The following is an 18934-nucleotide window of genomic DNA, read 5'->3' on the forward strand; positions in this document are numbered from 1 at the left end:
ACCCTTTTTGTAGGCACAGCCCTGGCAGTAATGAGAACCTGGCTGGTGCACAGAACTTTTACAAATTCTGCAAGTGGAGAACTTATTCTTTCCATATGGATCAAATCTAGAGATTTTTTTTTTAAAGAAAGAAAAATGTACAATACAATAGAAATACTCTTAAATAACCTCACTTAAGTAACAAATGTGATTAATTCATGCTCTCTGTTCCCTCTATCAAGCTCCACAGTTGATAGGCATAGCACTCTTCTAACTGGCTACTCTCTTAATATGTCCCCACACTTCTGCCCCTCCCATGTAAGCTGTATGCTTGTAAAGAGTCAGCTGTACTTAATCCCAAACCTGTTTATAACAGTTGTATTTGTCAATCTATTCATGTGATATAATTAAATATTATGGAAACTCATGAAATGAGAGTACAAAAAGAGTGACTGATTCTATTAAAAACTAAGTGAATACTTTAGGATGACCAGGTAAGTGTGAATCATTAAAACTGCTATGGAATTAGGCATGGGTAAGAAAACTTAAAAATTGAGGAAAAACCCTAAGTGGAAGGACTTGGTACTTTACAAGTGTCAGTTCTTGCTCTACCTTAAAGATACTGGAAATATATATTCTGGTTATGATTTATGTAAGGAAAATTATAAAGTAGACTCATTCAAAAAGCCTTGTCTCAATGCCAAATGACTGATGAATGCATGTACAGTTACGTGCTTTGACTTAAAATAAGGTATGTGTATCTTTTAATGATTGCCCACTTTAACGGACATTTTCAATTAACTGATGCAATCCCTTTGGATAAAAAAGTTTCTACTAAAAAAAATGTGACCTTACAGTGACTGGAGGGCAATATAACTTTAGAGGAAATACTTCCCATTAAATTGGCAATAACTTTTTGTAACCGTACTCATATACTGAATACCAACACTGTCCTAGACCTGGTTTCTTCTCTTGGGTATGATACAACAGCTCATTTTTAAAGGTTAATTTTTCCAAATCCAAAAGAATGTCACTTTACTTCCCACAAGAGAAGTTAAGAGTGGACACTATTCTTCCTTTTAATAATAAGCTCAATTTGTTTGGACCTACATGTCTAGAGATTACTTTTTCTTAAAACCATATTTTATTCTAAAATGTACATTTTAATGTCTCAGAAATCTTACGTACACTTTCCAAAGTGAGATATTTAAAATACCCAAAAGTAATAGCTACTTATTAATGACACTGAAGTAAGTTTGGGAGCATAAAGGAACTGGAAGTACTTAAAACTATACACTCTGTAAAAAATAACAACTTGGTCAATAATAACTGCATGGTCTTAGAAGACATCAATAAGTCAGTCAACAGTACATAATGTGACAATGCACTGAAGTTTAAGTCTATCATGCTATTTCATACCCACTATTTAATACGCACCTTTATGTGTCGGGCACTTTACGTATTAAAAGCTTTATTATTATTATTAAATACCAAAGATGAACTTGACAGACAAAGCCTCTGCCCTCATCAAGCTGACATTCTAGTGAGAGGAGACAGGTAATAAGAAAACAACCACACTTTTAAGATAGTAATACCTGTTGTAGAGAAAATTCAGAGAGGATACTGTGGTGGACATGAGGGGAAGGAAGGAAGACATTAGTTTAGATGCTGGTTAGGGACCTCTCTGAGGAGGTGACATTTCAGCTGAGACCCAAGTAACAAGAAAGAGCCAGCTATGTAAGCTCTTAGCGATGCATTCTAGGAAGAGGGAGTAGTAAGCACAAACCTCTTCCAATGGGAGTGGGCTTGGCATATCTGATGCAGGAGTTGGCACAATAGGAAGTGAGAGAGGTAGGAGGGGCCAGATCACAGAAGACCCTGTAAGAACATGGTATGGGACCTAGCTTTTATTCAATGTAAAAAGAAAACCAATGCAAGGTTTTGAGCAAAGGAGTTACATGCCCTTTAAAGGACCACCCTGGTTATTAAGAGAATGAACTATAGGGAACCAAAGAGGAAGCAGGGAGACAAAGTTATTAGAATACCCAAGTAAGAAACAATGATGGTTTAGAAGAGGGTAATAGCAGTGAGATGAACAGAAGCAGGTGTATTCAGGCTATATTTTGGTAGTACAGCCAAAGAACTCGCTGGTGGATATGGGAAGTGAGGGAAATTAAGAAATCAGTGAGGGATTCCAGTTTTGCACAGCTAGCTCGGACCATAGAGCAATGATGAGAAGACTATGATTTGACTGAAGGAAAAAGAGGTTGCCTGTCAGACATCAAATTGGAAAAGTCAAGGAAGCAACTGGATATATGTTTGGAGCTCAGAAAAGTCAGGACTGAGATATACATGTGGAATTCATTAACATACAGTTTGAATTTAAAGCCATTGGACTAAAGTCACTTGAGGAGAGATCATAAATTTATAAATAGAAAAAAAACAGGTCTAGGATTGAGACCAGAAGCACTCAATTGAGAAGGAACAGCTAGTGAGTTAAGAGGAAAGGAGAGTGTAGTATCTCAAAGCCAAGAGAATAAAGGGTTGCAAAAAAGAGAGAGTTTTCGAAAGGTTAAGTAAGGTAAGAACAGAGAAGTAGCCATCAGTTTTAAAGGTCACGTGTGATCTTGACAAGAGTAGGTTTAGGAGTGTGGTGGAGATGGAGGCCTGACTAGAGTGGCTGAAGGAGTGAATAGAACTTAAGGACAATGAGAAAGTACTATTTAGATAAGGCTTTTGAAAACTTTTTCTGTAAAAGGACGCAAGGAAATGGGATGGCAGCTGGAAGGATTCATGGAATTTTTAAGACTGGATATAACAGAGCATGGTGTCAAAAATCGTTTTTATGGTGGGAGACATTTTTATCTCCATTCCTAGGTGAAAAAGTAACGTTCAGAAAAGTTAAGAACTGGTTTAACTTGCTTAAGGTTACAGAGCTAGACAGTAACAAAATCTAGATTCAAATTTAGGTCTGACTCCAGAGCTCATGACCTGTCCACATTTCTCTGCGGCCTCTGATTTGCAGGAAAATTAAGAACTAGAAAAAATAAGTCATGCTTTCTGGTGAAATTACAAAAATAATATATAATATCTTTATATATTGATACAGTAAAAATGAACAGGGTGAAATCAGCAGGTTATAACAGACAGCTTGGTTATGCATGCTTGGAACTATCTAACTCTATGTTTTATCACAACAGAATGAGGCAAAGCAAATTCATTCCAATACACTTAATATTAAAAAGAGTGGAAATTTATTTGACTGCTTTATAGATGCTCTTATACCTACCTTGCTTTTTTTGAGGTCAAAGCTTTATTTTCATTCAGCTTTCTTCCACCACTTTCTGCATTGAAATATACATGTATTTTAGTGTGTTATGTCTACACATTTCACACATGACACATACATGAAACACTTAACAATTAGTTACAAAGTTCATTTTTTGACCTCCTACCAATAGACTAGCCTATATCAAAATTTTAAAAAATTTCATTTAGTAGCCAGGTTTCAAAGACACTACTTAAAAAAAAAACACAATTATTTACTAGGAAAATAAAAATTTGGATAAAAGGCAATCATTTTATTTCTCAGACTCAAAGTAGGACTTTAGGAATGGGTCTATATTTACTCTATCTAATGTAAAATCTAGATGCCGCTACTTTGGTGCCATTGATCTTGAATACAGTAAAAATGTTTCTTTTTCTTCCCTTTGAAAACATCTTCACTGTATTTAATGATTATGAAAGTGAAAACATTTAAATAATTTGTTCAAGAATATAAAAATCAGGAGAGGAGAGGGAGCTTTCAATACTAACCCTAATTAAGCTGAATCAAATCAATTACTGTGATATACGCATTGCTTAAAAATCATTTAAATATTTTGCTATCTCCTGCCTATCAAATTAGGAACCCTGACATGTCACTGAGAGAACTAAATAGAAAAGATATTAAATTGTTGGGGTATCTAGTATTCCTTAATGTTTAACAGATAAAATACATTGTACACATAACAACATATTTTACAAATAATGTAAAAGTGAAAACATTATTCACAGGAAGTATCTGATTCAGTTTCCATGCTCTAAAAGGAAAAATACCTGTGGTATTCCTTGCACCAGCTTTCCATGTATCTGGAGTGATAACAGTACCAAGTTTCTTTTCACCTGTTGTAACAAGACAGTAAAAGTAAGGGGGATTAGTGTTTACTATTTAATAAATACACTACATTGTGCCTAAAGTTCCCAATGGCATCGCCAGTCATATTACATACAAGCCTGTTAATGCTGGGGTCAGGGCCAGTGAACTGAGACTTAAGATATTAACTGTGGGCAATGGATAACTGATTCTTCAGTAAAATTTGTGGATAATAGTATGGCTTATAATAGGCTTCCTCTGTACATGTAGCCTTTAAACAAATCTGATAAATCTATTCATTCCATAAATATTTACTAAGCATCTCTGATATATAAGCCAGTGTACAAAGTACAGATAAAAATAAAATGAATTAGATAAAGCTCTAGATTTCAAGGAATTTATAGCACACTGATTTCTCTAATAGTGGTCCTTAACCTGAGTTTCACAGGTAGACCTTAGGAGATATATGAACAAGATTAAATTGTACACAAACCTTTTGTATATCCATTTTTTAATAGATTATGTTAAGTCTACAGCTTTCATCACATTCTCAAAGGGCTCAGAGAACCAAAAAAAAAAAAAAGTTAAGAATTATTCAACTAAAATATAAGCTGGAAAGTAAATAGTATGACAATTGAGAGCTCAAGTACTAGGAGAAATTCCATGGAGGAAGAAATAACCTTGGCTAGGGAAATCCAGTGAAGCTTTGTGGGGAAGGCAATAGAGAGGGTTAGTGGCAATGAGACTGTGAAGAAAGAGGAGAAAAGAGGATGAAGGTAAACTGGATAAGGGACACATCCTGCGGAAAGGCACTGAAAACTCAGGGTACATATGGGCAAAATATTGTTTGGTTTGGCTGAAGTGGAAAGGGTAAGGGTCAGTGAAAATGCAGTTAAAAAGGTAAGCTGAGGCCTCATTGAGGAGGGTCCTCCTGAATGCCAGGTTCCAAATATAGAAATCCCAAATTATTCTCTGCACCCGGAGAATTTATTCAAGTAACCATCCATGGTCATTCTTTCACTTAATATAAAAACTGTGATTCAAACTCAAGGGCATCTGTGTTCAAAGTTTTATATACTATAGGGATATAAACAAAGTGGATCACGTTAATTAGATAATTATCAGGATAAGAGGACTTGAAATTGTCACAGAAGAGTCAGACATATCTAGCTGTAGGAAAAAGGGATTTGGGGATATGACAGCTCTTTTAAAACACATAATCAGTTTGTGAGGTCAGAAAATTATAAGATATTTTCTAGAAATCTCAAGGGTTGGCATTAGAATCACTGAATGGCAACTATAAGGAGGAAAGCCTTTTCTAAAAGCCAGTGAAATCTACACAAACTGCTTTGAAGGTGGTGAGATTCTCCTACTCCTGTGCCTCAATCCTCTATGCATTCATGCAAAGAGCATTTAAGCCATTGGATGGGATACTGACTTAGGTTTGTTAGATAAAATACAGGACACCCAGTTAGATTTAAATTTCATATAAACAATGAATACTTTTTTTTTTTTTTTAGTAAAGAGTGTCCTAAAAGTGCGTAGTTTGGGACAAAGCACTTACAGTAGTGAGGAGCAGCAAACAGAGCCAAGTCTCAAATATTGCATAGGACATACTTACACTAAAAATTATTTGTTGTTTTCCTGACATTCAAATTTAACTGGGCGTCCGGTACTTTTATTTGCTAAATCCAGCAACTCTAGATGCTGTGGAAGTGACTTTTAAGATCCATTCCAACCCGGCGGGTCTGTGAAGGGAGGAAGCCCGTCAAGAAGCAGTACAGGATGACAGCCGGGGTTGATGGGAAGCAACGGAAATAGACAAAGAGGTGCAAAACTGAGACCACTCTGAATGCAAATACAGGACGATACGGTCGTTGGGGAGGGCAGGAATGGTCAAAGGGCAGGATAGGAGGACAGAGGCTAGAATCAAGGACCTGTGGCCGAAGGAAAAACAAAGAAAGAGCAGAGTTCCCGGGGAACTCCAGTTAGGTTCTCCCAGCCTCCTTCTCCCGCAGAAGAGTCTCCTTAACTCACATTTTTCGCACACCATCCTTCCGCGACGATTCCCTCAGCCGCAGGACGAGAGGCAGCTGGAAGACGTTAACAAAACAGCCAGGGAAGCACTCCCCTTCCGGGTTACGAAAATCCACTTCCGGCCCTTCCGCCCTCCGCCCCGCCTATCCTACACCTGGAAAGCCGCGGGAGGAATAAACGCGAGTGGGGAGGCGGGGCTGCCTTCTTGGCCCGCCTCTCCACTTCTGCGATTGGCTGTGAGGCCTTGGGTCTCCTCCCCACAGGCCTGCGCCTGCGCGAAGCACAGGATTCCCAGTCACGCCTGATGGTGGGAGGTAGTAACCCTCCGTTCTCTTCCGCGGGCGGGAGAGTTAGGTAAGCCCAGCGCGAGCCTCCCGGCGCTGCAAGCCACTTCCGCCAGCTGCCCAACTGGCCGGGAATCTCGGCCCCCGGCCGGTCCGCGCCTGCCGGCCCCTCCAGCGCCGCCCTTCCTGCGTGACCCAGGGGCTGCCCTAATGGACTGGCCTCTTTCGGATCCGACTTTCTGTGTCTGTCCCTTCTTTTCTCTCGGTGTCCACGCTTGTGCTCTTTGATTATGCTTCTCAATTCGTCCCTCGTTGCCCACACTCCCGTCGGCTGAGGCTTGGGCAGAGTTCGGAGCGACCCACTTTGGGTTGGAGCTGCAGGTTAAGGTCCCCGATTCCCGCGAAGGCTCCTCTAGGAGCCGCTCAGAAGAGCCTTCTCTCCCGATGCAAGGCTTGAGGACTCGGGCCAGGTCAGACCGTGGAGGCCGGGGCCCTGGCCACCCGAGGAGGCACCTGACAGGAGTCCTCCTGGGCTCGCCAGGGCCTAACACAGGGCTGGTTTCTCAGGAGGGGCAACACTGGACCAACTCTTCGTTCGTTCGTTCATTCATTCAGTCATTCAGCAAGCATCCGACTTTGGGTACCACTCACTGTCTTAGGTCCAGATCTGCTTCTGTCAGTTGCGATTCTGAGGGTGGCCCAGAAAAATATCTGAAGGTGTGTCTATTGAGAGAATATATTCTGGATTCCCTTCCCAGCCCCTCAGCTGAGGCTAGGACCTGTGAGAAACATTTCCTTTCTCCTTTCTTGCCATGCACTCTTTTCTCGACCCCCTAGTGCGTATCTTTGTATCAAAGAGGCTAGGTTTTGAAATGGCTTCAGCACTTGGGAGGTTGGGACCTTGGAGTGTTTCCTAATCTGTCTTAGCCTGTTTCCTTATCAGTAAAGTGTTTGCCTTGTAAAAATACAGTGTGAATTAAACGAGGAGAGTGTTAGTATAAGGCGTGGATTCGCCCCTTTGCCCCAGTGGGCGCCCTGTGTGTGTCTATAAAATATACACATATATATATATATTTTTTTTTTCTGGAATATTAACCACAGTGTAACATGTGGACTACTACTTTAATAAAGTCCTTACTTAACATTAGTCAATACTATGTATAAGCTATCTGTTAGGTAATTTGTAAATACATATATAAAATAACATGTTTTATATATATAGAGAGAGAGAGAGAGAGAGAGACAGAACGTAAATATTTTTCCACCTTCCATTCATGCTCTACTTTTGATTGGAATCTGGCAGCTGTAACTGACATTGTCATTTTGGTATTTTTGCAGCACTGGGACTCCTTAGTTTAGCATAATGTTCTTTGAAGCTTCTTGGTAACACTGGCCACCATTTGAGTGTTCCAGTATGTACCTGGTGTTACTTGGCATTTGTTAGAAAATGTGAACTACTGTGATGTTAGATAAGGGTCCATAATGATAAAAAATGCTAGCAGTTCAGCCAAATTGTATTAAGGGGTTTCTAGAAAGCATCGCTTATATTTCCAACAGGGCAAATCATTAACACATGCTGTTTGTTTTCACCTCTGATTTTGGCAAAAAGAAAAAAAGCTGAATCGCTTAATTAGTCCTAGCACATGACTGTTTTACAGAACTAGACACAAATATTTAAGAAATTAGTAAATTTGTCCTTTTTCAGGCTCTGAGAGGTAGGTGTTTATACTATATTAGTCTATTAGTTTTTACACATATGCATCTTCCTATATTCTAACACTAAGACATTATTGCCCATAGAAAATTGACTTTGGTTCATGGCTTGATTTTAGACGTTGGAGCATTTAGGACAATGGAAAAAGTCATTATTGCCTATGCTCTTTTCTTAATTTGTTTTTCATTAGATAGCCACTCAAGAAAACACCATGAAAGATACTGACATCAAGAGACTACTGTATGTCCATTTATTATGCATATCTTCAATTATCCTAAGCATCTTCATTCCATCATTCTTCTTGGAGAACTTCTCAGTACTGGAAACACACTTGACATGGTTGTGCATCTGTTCTGTTTCTGTAACTGCCGTCAATTTAGTATTGTATTTAGTAGTGAAACCAAATGCATCCTCTAAAAGAAGTTCATTATCATACAAGGTAAGGCTTATTTCTTGACAACTGATTTTTCGATATAGGTAATGTTTTTTTTTACTGGATGGATAAAGTATTAGTCAAGTACTTATTGGGTTATTTACAGTGAATAAAGAAGCTGATTTTTCAATTTTCACTGCAAAGTAAAGGAGCTGTTACAGTGGAGGATTACTGGACTGAATGTCAATATTATGACATAGTATGAGTGTGTTTCATGTTTGGTAATTGCAATCATTGTTGCTTTTGTTGTGGTCATCCATGTACAATGCTTGGTGTCAGTCTATTTATCTCTTGTAAAAATAAAATACAGTGTGTGTGTGTGAAAAAAAAAAAAAAAAAAGAAGCTGATTTTTTTTTTTTCTAGTCAGTAGCCTATTGCTTGCTGGAAGACTGTCCACAATGTTTGATAGATTCTTGCCATGTATTAATTGAATATCATAGCATTGTGAACCTATATAGTCATGTTTTATGTCATCATTGAAGATAAATATATCTTCAATGTAGCAATATATATAAATATAAATGTAGCAATCACACCTTTAAATCTTACTTTATAAGACATTTCAGTTTATTTTCATTCATCTTTTGCATTTCTGAAAGACACAATGGGTTTTTCAGAAATTACAAAATAAGCTCTTGTTTCAAGCTTGGCCTTCCTTGACTAAATAGTAGTTGAAGTTTTCAGACATTGGAATCTATTTTCTGGAATATTCACTACAGTGTAACACTTGACTATTATTAAAATTAATAAAGTCCTCACTTAACATTATTCAATACTATGTGTATGTTCTTTATTAGGTAATTTAAAACATATTTACTGCCCTATGATTTAAAACACTCATTGTGTGTTTTATTATTAGATCTTGAGCTCGAAATCAAGTAGGTCCCACACACTGATTTGCAGACATGCAGGTCTTTTTTTATGTGGATCATACAGTAACATGAATATGATTTGGGGAATTATTTAATATTGTGCTTTTTTTTGGTCCAATTTTCCTAGGAATTTTGTTTTAAAATGAAAAAAAATTATTATAATCATTATTTTCTATAAATATTTCATGTATCATCACACAAGAAGGACTGTGTTTGTGTTTTTTTGTATCCTAGCACACTTATTGGTAAATATTTCATAAATACTGATTAACAACATAGTTCAGTACTTAGCATAGAAACAAAAACATTTTCTGATTCTACTGTTGGTTAGGTGAGTGGAACATGGGGGTCGATTTTTGTCTTGTGGCTTTTTTACAGTGCTGTACAAAGAACATGTGATCTGACTTCAGGAGCAGATCCAAAGAATATTCAGCTGTTTCACACATTATAGGACTAAGTTGTATTTGTAGATAAAATCAAAACGTTTGCTGTCCTTTAGTCATTCTCTTGATTCTTTAAGTTATTCATTTCTTTTTTAGGTAACCAGATTTTTGAAATGCTGTATCTACTTTCTTATGTCTTGTTTCTCCTTTCATGTAATTTTTGTTCTATATGGAGCACCACTAATAGAGTAAGTCTGAAATTTTTTACCTTAAGCCAACTATATTTTAAAACGGTCATTTATTAAACCAAGTGCTAATTCTATTGGTGATTAGAGAAAAAACATGGTGTGTTTAATCAGTGGATCACAGAAAGATACTGACATCATTGCCCTTGGCAGTGTTATTTTTTTAAAAGACAATGGAATAACTTAATTCATTAAATGCTTCTATTACATAGCCTTTTGTCACACAGTTGCTTAAAGGGGGAGGTAGATGAGAAACTGTCATATACCAATAGGTGTGTGACCCTTAGAACCTCTAAGGAAACTGACTATAATGATACATATAAATTAGTTATAAATAGTAAATGTGATTCTGAAGTGCTTGAAAAGAGTTTGTTTTCTTAAGAAAAGTCAATAGATTCTTGTATTTAATTACATAAAAGCTAATGTTTATAGTTTAAAGGTAAAATTTAACTCAACACCTTTTCAAAACTGAACAATTTTGAATTAGTGAAAGCCAAATTCATTAATATGTCTTATATAATGTTCCATTATAGTTTGGGAAAGTTCAGTTTAGCAGTGATAAATGATCATGTTGAAATGAGTGATGCAATACATATACACACACACACACACACATAGCTATATATATATAGTTTTACATATATATATATACCTGGTTATATATACACATACTAGATTAACAGGTAATTATTTTCTAGAGTTGGGAGGACAAGACCTTTGTAATGGGAAATGATAATTTCTCTGTAATCCGTTTTAGAGTAGAATGAATGTCTGGAGCAGTGGGTTTCCAAGTGTGGTTCTAAAACCTACAACATCAGCATTTTATCGAAATGCAAATTCTCAGTCCTTAGTCAGAAACAAATTTACCTAGTTCTCCAAGTGGTTCCGATATAAGCTAAATTTGAACCACGGATTGCAGAGAAAGTTCCAGAGACTATTGAGGAAAAAGTTAATGATCTAGAAATGGGTTTTCTTGCAATGGACAGTCTCAGTATCGTATGGCATTTAACACTTCTGAACTCTATCATCAAAGCCAAATATTTGCTAGATTGTTTTTTATAGCTTGCATTTTGGTAGTAACATTTCTTATAGTCATCGTTTTGGTAAGGCTCATGTTACCTTTCTAAGTGTAAGAAAATAGTTTTATACTAAATCTATTTAAGTAAAAAAGATTATGCATGTGTGTGTACATGCACCTTTAACACTTTAAAAAAAATTAATACAGTGTTTTTTTTCTAGGTTGGCGTTGGAAACATTTTTACTCGCAGTTACTTTGTCCACTTTTACTACTGTACCTTGTTTATGTTTGTTAGGACCAAACTTCAAAGCATGGCTAAGAGTTTTCAGTAGAAATGGGTAAGTTTTAATTTTATATTCTAGTGATGTTTGAAATTAAAAAAAAAATTAATGAGGTACTTTTCTATTCATGGCAGCTTGCTGATTGTTCCTTGAGTGTTTCTCAGCACTGTATCGTTCTTGGTGATGCTGTAAGGGCCCACTGCAGCTGGGGACTGGGGCCAGGGAAGGGTGGCATGCACTCGAGGGAGACCCAAGCAGGCAGAACTATAGGCCTCTCCCTCCACGTTAGCAAGATCAGCTCTGCTTTTTTTTTTTTATTTTTGTATGGTAGAATTCCACTTAGCCTTTTGCTTGAAAAAAGGTTTCTGTTACCAAAAGAAAACTTTGAAAACCACTCCTCGGGGGTGATTTATCACTGTGATAAAATTGCTGCAGATCAAATTGCTTCCGTACATCTTATAATGTAGAATTGGGGTTCACCATCTAAAAATGTTTATTGGAACAACTATAGTTTCTTGTTCAGCCTCTTTTGCGGTGAGACATCCGAGTGCAGATTTTACAGGATTTTATTCCCTTAGCAGCTGTATGTATTTTCAGCATCGTTAAGTTAAAATTTTAGCTTCTTGAAAGGCAGTGAAATCATTTGTATCAGAAATGGTTGAGTTATAACTAAGAAAACTAGAAAGTTATTTGGTGCCCATGATTTTGTCTTGTTTATCACCCAGCAGCAAAAACTTCTTGAGCCCTTAACTCTGTGCTCTATGTTATGCAAACTCTGTGTGGAGTCTGTTGTATTAGCTGTGCTTCTCTCCATGAGGATCTTGGACATTCAAGGGGCAAGGATGAGATGAACAAAAACATAAGACTAAATTTGTGTAACTCGAACAATGAAGTTTTAGGAACTCAGTAGGGTAGGAGACCACTGAAGAATGAGCTGGATGGGGGGATGATCTATGAAGGACTTGGATCAGGAGTAAGAGATCTGGTAAGACTTAAGTGGGAAGAGGAGGCACCCCGCGCTAGCGGGATGAATGAAACTATAGAAACTGAAATGAACATGGTATTTTTGTGTGATTTGGAAGAGAACAGCCCAAGTGGAGTAGAGTATGCTTGCTGGGTAGCTAGCCTCCATAAATTACTGACTTTTTCCTTTTGAAATGTTTGTTTGTTCCCCTTCAGAACCATCTTCTAGTGTTCATAAAGTCTCAAGAAAACAAAAGTGTCACATTGAACACTTTTTCCCACATTGTTACTATAGCATCCCAAATGGCATTAGTTTCTTTTAGTATTTTAGCTTGACATTTTTAAACAGTGAAAATCAGTTGAAACCTTATTGGTTTGGATTGGTGATTTATCCAGCTTTGAATTCTGTTTCTGATGATAGCATTAATGGTGTACTTGGGGGAGATACTGTCATCTGATTCTATAGTCAGTTCTGCTATAAGATGGCATATGCATTCCTAAAAATCCTTGCGTTATGCAAAACTGGGCAATAAGAAACACTGAACTTATGGGAAAAATGGGATGGGGCATAACACTCAAAAACTTCGTCAGTAACACATTAAAAAAGGTAGGAACTTAATAAAAATGGCAGGACAGTTTAATACATGTTAAATGGTTAAGAATTGCATAAATATTATAATAAATACGGCACTTTTCCTTGGACAAAACCTGAAATTTGCTTTTGGAAGTAGATGTGGGAAGGGTTGCCTCTTGTAAGTTATTATGAAGGAGGGTTGTTGGAAAGCTAAGACAGATGTGGAAGGTGTGGCTCATATACGTGAAGGGAATTGAGATAGCTGGGAGATGGCTTTTTAAACAGTATTGAGATATAATTCAAACACCGTATATGTCACCTATATAAAGTGTACAATTCAATAGTTTTTATTATATTCACAGATATGTACAACAATCATTACAGTCAGTTTTAGAATATTTTCATCATCTCAAAAAGAAACTCCATGTCCTTTACCTGTCACTTCCTTATTCCCCCTCCCCTAGCCCTAAGCAACCACTAATCTATTTACTGTCTGTAGATTTGCCTATTTTGGACATTTCATAAAAATGGAATCATATAATATGTGATCTTTTGTGATTGGCTTTTTTTGTTTAGCATGACGTTTTCAAGGTTCATTCATGTTGTAACATGTATCAGTACATTATTCCTTTCTACGGCTGAATAATATGGATGGATATGTACCACATTTTGTTTATCCATTCATCAATTGATGGACATCTAGATTGTTTTCACTTTTTGCTATTATAAGTTGCTGTAAGCATCTGTGTACAGGTTTTTGTGTGGATATATGTTTTCATTTCACTTGAGTATATGCTGAGGAGTGGAATTGTTGGGTCATATGGTAACTCTACTTTTAATCATTTGAACAACTGCCAGAATTTTCCAATGTGGCTGTACCATTTTACATGTCCACAGCAGTGTGTGAGGACTCCAATTCCCCTACATTCTCACCAACAGTTGTTATTATCTGACTTTTTGATTATTGCCATCCTTATGTGTGTGAAGTGTTATCTCTTTGTGTTTTTTATTTGCATTTCCCTACTGACCAATGAGATCAAGCATCTTTTCATGTTCCTATTGGCTGTTGTATATTTTCCTTGGAGAAATATCTCTTTAGATCCTTTACTCATTTTTGAATTGAGTTATTTGTCTCTCATTACTAAGTTGTAAGTGTTCTTTATATATTCTACATACAAGTCCTTTATCAGATACATGATTTGCAAATATTTTCTCCCTTTCTGTGTGTTGTCTTTTCACTTTCATGATAGTGCCCTTTGAGGCACAAAAGGTTTTAATTTTGATGAAATCTAATTTATTTTTTTCTTTCATTGCTTGTGCTCTTAGAGTCATATCTAAGAATCCACTGCCAAATCCAAGGTCTTAAAGATTTATTCCTGTGTTTTCTTCTAAGAGTTTTATAATTTTAGTTCTTACATTTGGGTCTTTGGTCCATTTTGTGTTAGTTTTTGTGTATGGTATGAGGTAAGGGTCCCACTTCATTCTTTTGCATGTGGCTACCCAGTTTTCCTAGCATCATTTGTTGAAAAAACCTTCATCCCTTTGAGTGATCTTGGCACCTCTGTTGAAAATCAGTTGATCATAAACACATGATCAGCTCTTATTCCATTAATGTCTGTACTTATGCCAGTATGACACTGTCTTGATTAGCTGGTAGATGTTTGAGGGATGTGCACGTTTTGTGTATTCATATGCTGCTCAGTTCAACTGGGTGCAGTTTTTGTGTTCACTCAGTGTTTCTCACAGACGAAATCACTCCTATTGTTCCTTAATATAGCCATCAAATTGGAACAAATTCGAATTTTCAAAATAAGCATTATAGCAGAACTGACTGTATATGTAAATTCCTAATATTTTAAAATTGAAAAAAATCAAACTTTAAAGCTCAAGGGAAACAGTAACTATTCCTAGTTTCTCTTAGTAATTTATCGTGAATTTCATATGTGGACATTTTCTTTCTTTTGATAATTAATTTCTTTTATTGAAATGTAGTTGAGGTACAGTATTACATGTTACAGGTGTACAGTAGAGTGATTCACAATTTTTAAAGATTATACTCCATTTATAGTTATTATAAAATATTCACTGTATTCCCTGTGTTGTACAGTATATCTTTTTAGCTTATTTTGTACGTGATAGTTTGTACCTCTCAATTCCCTGTCCCTATATTGCCCCTCCCCACTGAGAACTGAGTGAGATGATGAGTGAAATCAAATAGTAAGTGCTCAAGAAATGTTTGTCAACTGGATTAACAATTGTCAGGGGGCATTTTTATATGTCATACTCCCAATCCTGACAGCCATTTGTCTTAGTACTTTTCCTGGTTTAGGTAACAGACCAAGGAGTGCTGGGCATGGACAACCACAGAGAAGGAGGAACGGTTTTTTTCAGTTCATTTAATGTAAAATTGATTTGAACTTTGTCATGAGAGGGGAACTTAAATCTTCATGTCTCTACCATACATTAGTGATAGTTCAGTTTCTTCCCTAGCAATTTTTTTTTATTATTAATTTATTTTTGGCTGTGTTGGGTCTTCGTTTCTGTGCGAGCACTTTCTTCTAGTTGTGGCAAGCGGGGGCCACTCTTCATCGCGGTGCGCGGGCCTCTCACTATCGCGGCCTCTCTCGTTGCGGAGCACAGGCTCCAGACGCGCAGGCTCAGTAGTTGTGGCTCACGGGCCTAGCTGCTCTGCGGCATGCGAGATCCTCCCAGACCAGGGCTCGAACCCGTGTGCCCTGCATTGGCAGGCAGATTCTCAACCACTGCGCCACCAGGGAAGCCCCTTCCCTAGCAATTTTATCACACTTCAGGAATTTAGTATAAACATGTCAAATTTTGAATGAGTTAGGAAATAATTTATTTGCTACAGTAACTTGTTTAATGTTAGAGTTAGCCTTAAATGTTCACTTTTATGCAAAAATATTTTAAAAATTCAAAGGTCTGGTGGTTCTGCAGTGATAATATGAAATACCCATGAAAAACAATGACTTGTGTGTTATTTCAGAATTATTTGGGACTTCCCTGGTGGTCCAGTGGTTAACACTCTGTGCTTACACTACAGGGGGCACGGGTTCCATCCCTGGTCAGGGAACTTAGATCCCACAAGGCACATGGCGCAGCCCAAAAAAAAAAAAAAAAGAAATTATTTGAATATATTAACATCATTTATATTGAGTCACAACTTTAATTTAAAAGAATTTTATTATTATTTAAGCAGTTTATACAAAACATATGAATAATACCTTTCTTCCTACCCAGTAATCATTTGCAACAGAAATTAAAGTTCTGATTTGAAGTTCTTATGCTATAGTTCTAATTCATTGAAAGTATTTAAAATACCTTAAAGTACTGATTGAAGATTTTAGAACTTTAAATATTTTTGTCATTCATCCTGTGTTTTAGTATATAAAACACGGTAGAGTTTTTTTTCTTCTGTTTTCTTATTTAAAGCTGGCCCTTTTAGTGTTTTTGAAATATGACTAATTCAGGTGTTCAGTATGAACAGCCCAGTTTTGAATTGGGCTGACATCTTGCTCAGTACTGAACTATTTTTAAGTGAAATATTATTACATCCTAATTTTTAGTGTATTTATTTGCATGTTTAATATTGAGTAGATGATAATCAAGTAAAGACTGTGAAACACAAAACCTTTGATTTTGAGAACTGTGCAGAAGATGCATGCCAAGAGTAAAGGACCAATTCTGATACTATTCAGATGTAATATGCAATTAAATGACACTATTTTAACAAGACTTTTTCTTAAAGTCATGTACAGTTATTCCAGATTTTTTTAAAAAGAATGCTATTTTAAAGAAACTTGAAGATAGAAAAGTCATTTGGTTTCCTAAAAACTTCTGCTGACTTTTTGTTTTACCTTATTACTGAATATACTCAATTTGTACTAGGTTACTTCAGTTTGTTGCTTTGGTGTTATAATTATTGTGGGGCTTTTTTTTTTTCCATTTGTTGACTTTCTTATAAAGCAAAATAATAATCTGACTACCTTAGTCCTGTATTTTCATTGAAGTTTGCTTTTTCATTTATCAGTTATTTTATGCTATTATTTCAATGTTTAAGTCAGAATCTGATCACTTTTGGTGAAATGAAAAAATTGAATTTCTGAATAGTTTCCTGAATCTGTGGTTATCTTGCCAAGGTAAAGACAGCCTGTAAGCCTGTGTAGCAAAAACAACAGACCTCTTTTTGCCATCTCTGTATTAAAATGGATTTTTTATTGAAAAAACCACTGTGGACATTAAGAGTGAGAGGATGGTGAATGGCCAAAAATTTATACATATTAAAATTAGGTAATTTAGCCTTAGTGTGGGTACAAAAATTTAGTGGCAAAGAGGCATTGGTTTTAATATTTATTCAGCGGGGAAAGGGGAAAGTTTATGTAAGAATTCTGTATAATATCTTTAGCCACTAGGAGTTGTGTGGTGTCTCTTTTTTACATAAAGAGATCAACAGTGAAAAAGACCAACTCCATCTAAACAAGTACTGTTTTGCTGACAGCCTATCTGAACCATAGTACTTACTGTTAACTATCTCAGGTACCTGATACAGTGTCTGGGACATAGATAGTAGGTATTCAAAATGGTCTATTTATTTCAATTAAGATTTGATAGAATGAATTTCAGTGGAGTCAAATAATGTGGACAGTTACTTAGAACTCATTGTCATGAAGACTGATCTGTAATATTTAGTCACTTCTAAGTTTATTCACAGAATAGTGAACTATTTATTCTATTTTCAGCCCTATTAACTACATGTATACATTTCTTAACTATGAAGAAATTATCCATTAACCATAGAATTCTGTTGGCTTTATTATGGAAATTTATAAAATGAGAATAAATCAATATCAGTGCTACTGTAAATCAGTGAATAGAAAGGAATTTATGCTTTATTTCTTTTTATTGTGTTTATTACAAAAGAATATATATTTATTATAAAAATTCAAATAATAGAAAAACATCGAAAGTTAAAGATCTTAGAATGCTATGTAAAGAGCAGCCATTACTAACAGATTTTATATATTCCAATTTTATCTATGCAAAAACATATGTAAAAAAACAAAAATGGTTATACTAGTTACTGCTTTATAACTTCTTTTTTCACTTATTGGGAATGTCCTTTTTTGAATTAATTAATTAATTAATTAATTAGAATTAATTAATTAATTAGAATTAATTAATTTTAATTAATTGGGTCTTCGTTGCTGCACACAGGCTTTCTCTAGTTGCGGCGAGCGGGGGCTACTCTTCATTGCGATGTGCGGGCTTCTCATTGTGGTGGCTTCTCTTGTTGCGGGGCATGGGCTCTAGATGTGCAGGCTTCAGTAGTTGTGGCACGCAGACTCAGTAGTTGTTGCTCTTGGCCTCTAGAACGCAGGCTCAGTAGTTGCGGTGCATGGGCTTAGTCACTCCGCAGCATGTGGGACCTTCCTGGACCAGGGCTCAAACCCATGTCCCCTTCATTGACAGTCGGATTCTTAACCACTGTGCCACCAGGGAAGTCCCGGGAATGCCTTTAATTGTATGTGTGTATAATCCACCCCTCCTTGCATAGTATTCTTAGTTAGTATATCTTCATCTATAAGTAATGGAGATCCACCAGAGGGCAGACAGCAGAAGCAAGAAGAACTACAATCCTGCAGCCTGTGGAATGAAACCACATTCACAGAAAGATAGACAAGATGAAAAGGCAGAGGACTATGTACCAGATGAAGGAACAAGATAAAACCCCAGAAAAACAACTAAATGAAGTGGAGATAGGCAACCTTCCAGAAGAATTCAGAATAATGATAGTGAAGATGATCCAGGACCTTGGAAAAAGAATGTAGGCAAAGATCGAGAAGAGGCAAGAAATGTTTCACAAAGACCTAGAAGAATTAAGGAACAAACAAACAGAGATGAAGAATACAGTAACTGAAATGAAAACTACACTAGAAGGAATCAATAGCAGAATAACTGAGGCAGAAGAACGGATAAGTGACCTGGAAGACAGAATGA

At 36.4% G+C, this 18934-nt stretch overlaps 2 protein-coding genes across 9 annotated transcripts in view; one reads left to right on the plus strand and one right to left on the minus strand.

The window, feature by feature from the left end:
* The window catches only part of CRIPT (CXXC repeat containing interactor of PDZ3 domain), a 32158-nt gene extending 25700 nt beyond the window's left edge, over positions 1-6458 (minus strand). Inside the window, exons 1-4 of one of the 3 annotated variants that reach the window (XM_082427812.1) lie at positions 6152-6299; positions 4078-4143; positions 3269-3323; positions 3-106 (exon numbers count right to left, since the gene is read on the minus strand). In XM_082427812.1, the coding sequence (XP_082283938.1) occupies positions 3-106; positions 3269-3323; positions 4078-4143; positions 6152-6167 (241 nt within the window). In that variant the 5' untranslated portion in view covers positions 6168-6299. Of the gene's footprint in view, positions 1-2; positions 107-3268; positions 3324-4077; positions 4144-6151 lie in introns of all 3 variants that reach the window. The other 2 variants (XM_082427811.1, XM_082427813.1) reach the window with 2 other exon arrangements.
* An 82-nt stretch (positions 6459-6540) lies between these two features.
* Positions 6541-18934, plus strand: part of PIGF (phosphatidylinositol glycan anchor biosynthesis class F) — a 40298-nt gene continuing 27904 nt past the window's right edge. For 2 of the 6 annotated variants that reach the window (XM_082427846.1, XM_082427845.1), the window contains exons 1-4: positions 6541-7152; positions 8340-8588; positions 9995-10086; positions 11323-11439. In XM_082427846.1, coding sequence (XP_082283972.1) covers positions 6880-7152; positions 8340-8588; positions 9995-10086; positions 11323-11439 — 731 coding nt within the window. In that variant the 5' untranslated portion in view covers positions 6541-6879. The remainder of the gene's footprint in view (positions 7153-8339; positions 8589-9994; positions 10087-11322; positions 11440-18934) is intronic. The other 4 variants (XM_082427848.1, XR_014254293.1, XM_082427847.1 and 1 more) reach the window with 4 other exon arrangements.

The sequence above is a fragment of the Balaenoptera physalus genome, assembly GCF_965194825.1.
Source record: "Balaenoptera physalus genome assembly, chromosome: 15".
Classification (NCBI taxonomy): domain Eukaryota; kingdom Metazoa; phylum Chordata; class Mammalia; order Artiodactyla; family Balaenopteridae; genus Balaenoptera; species Balaenoptera physalus.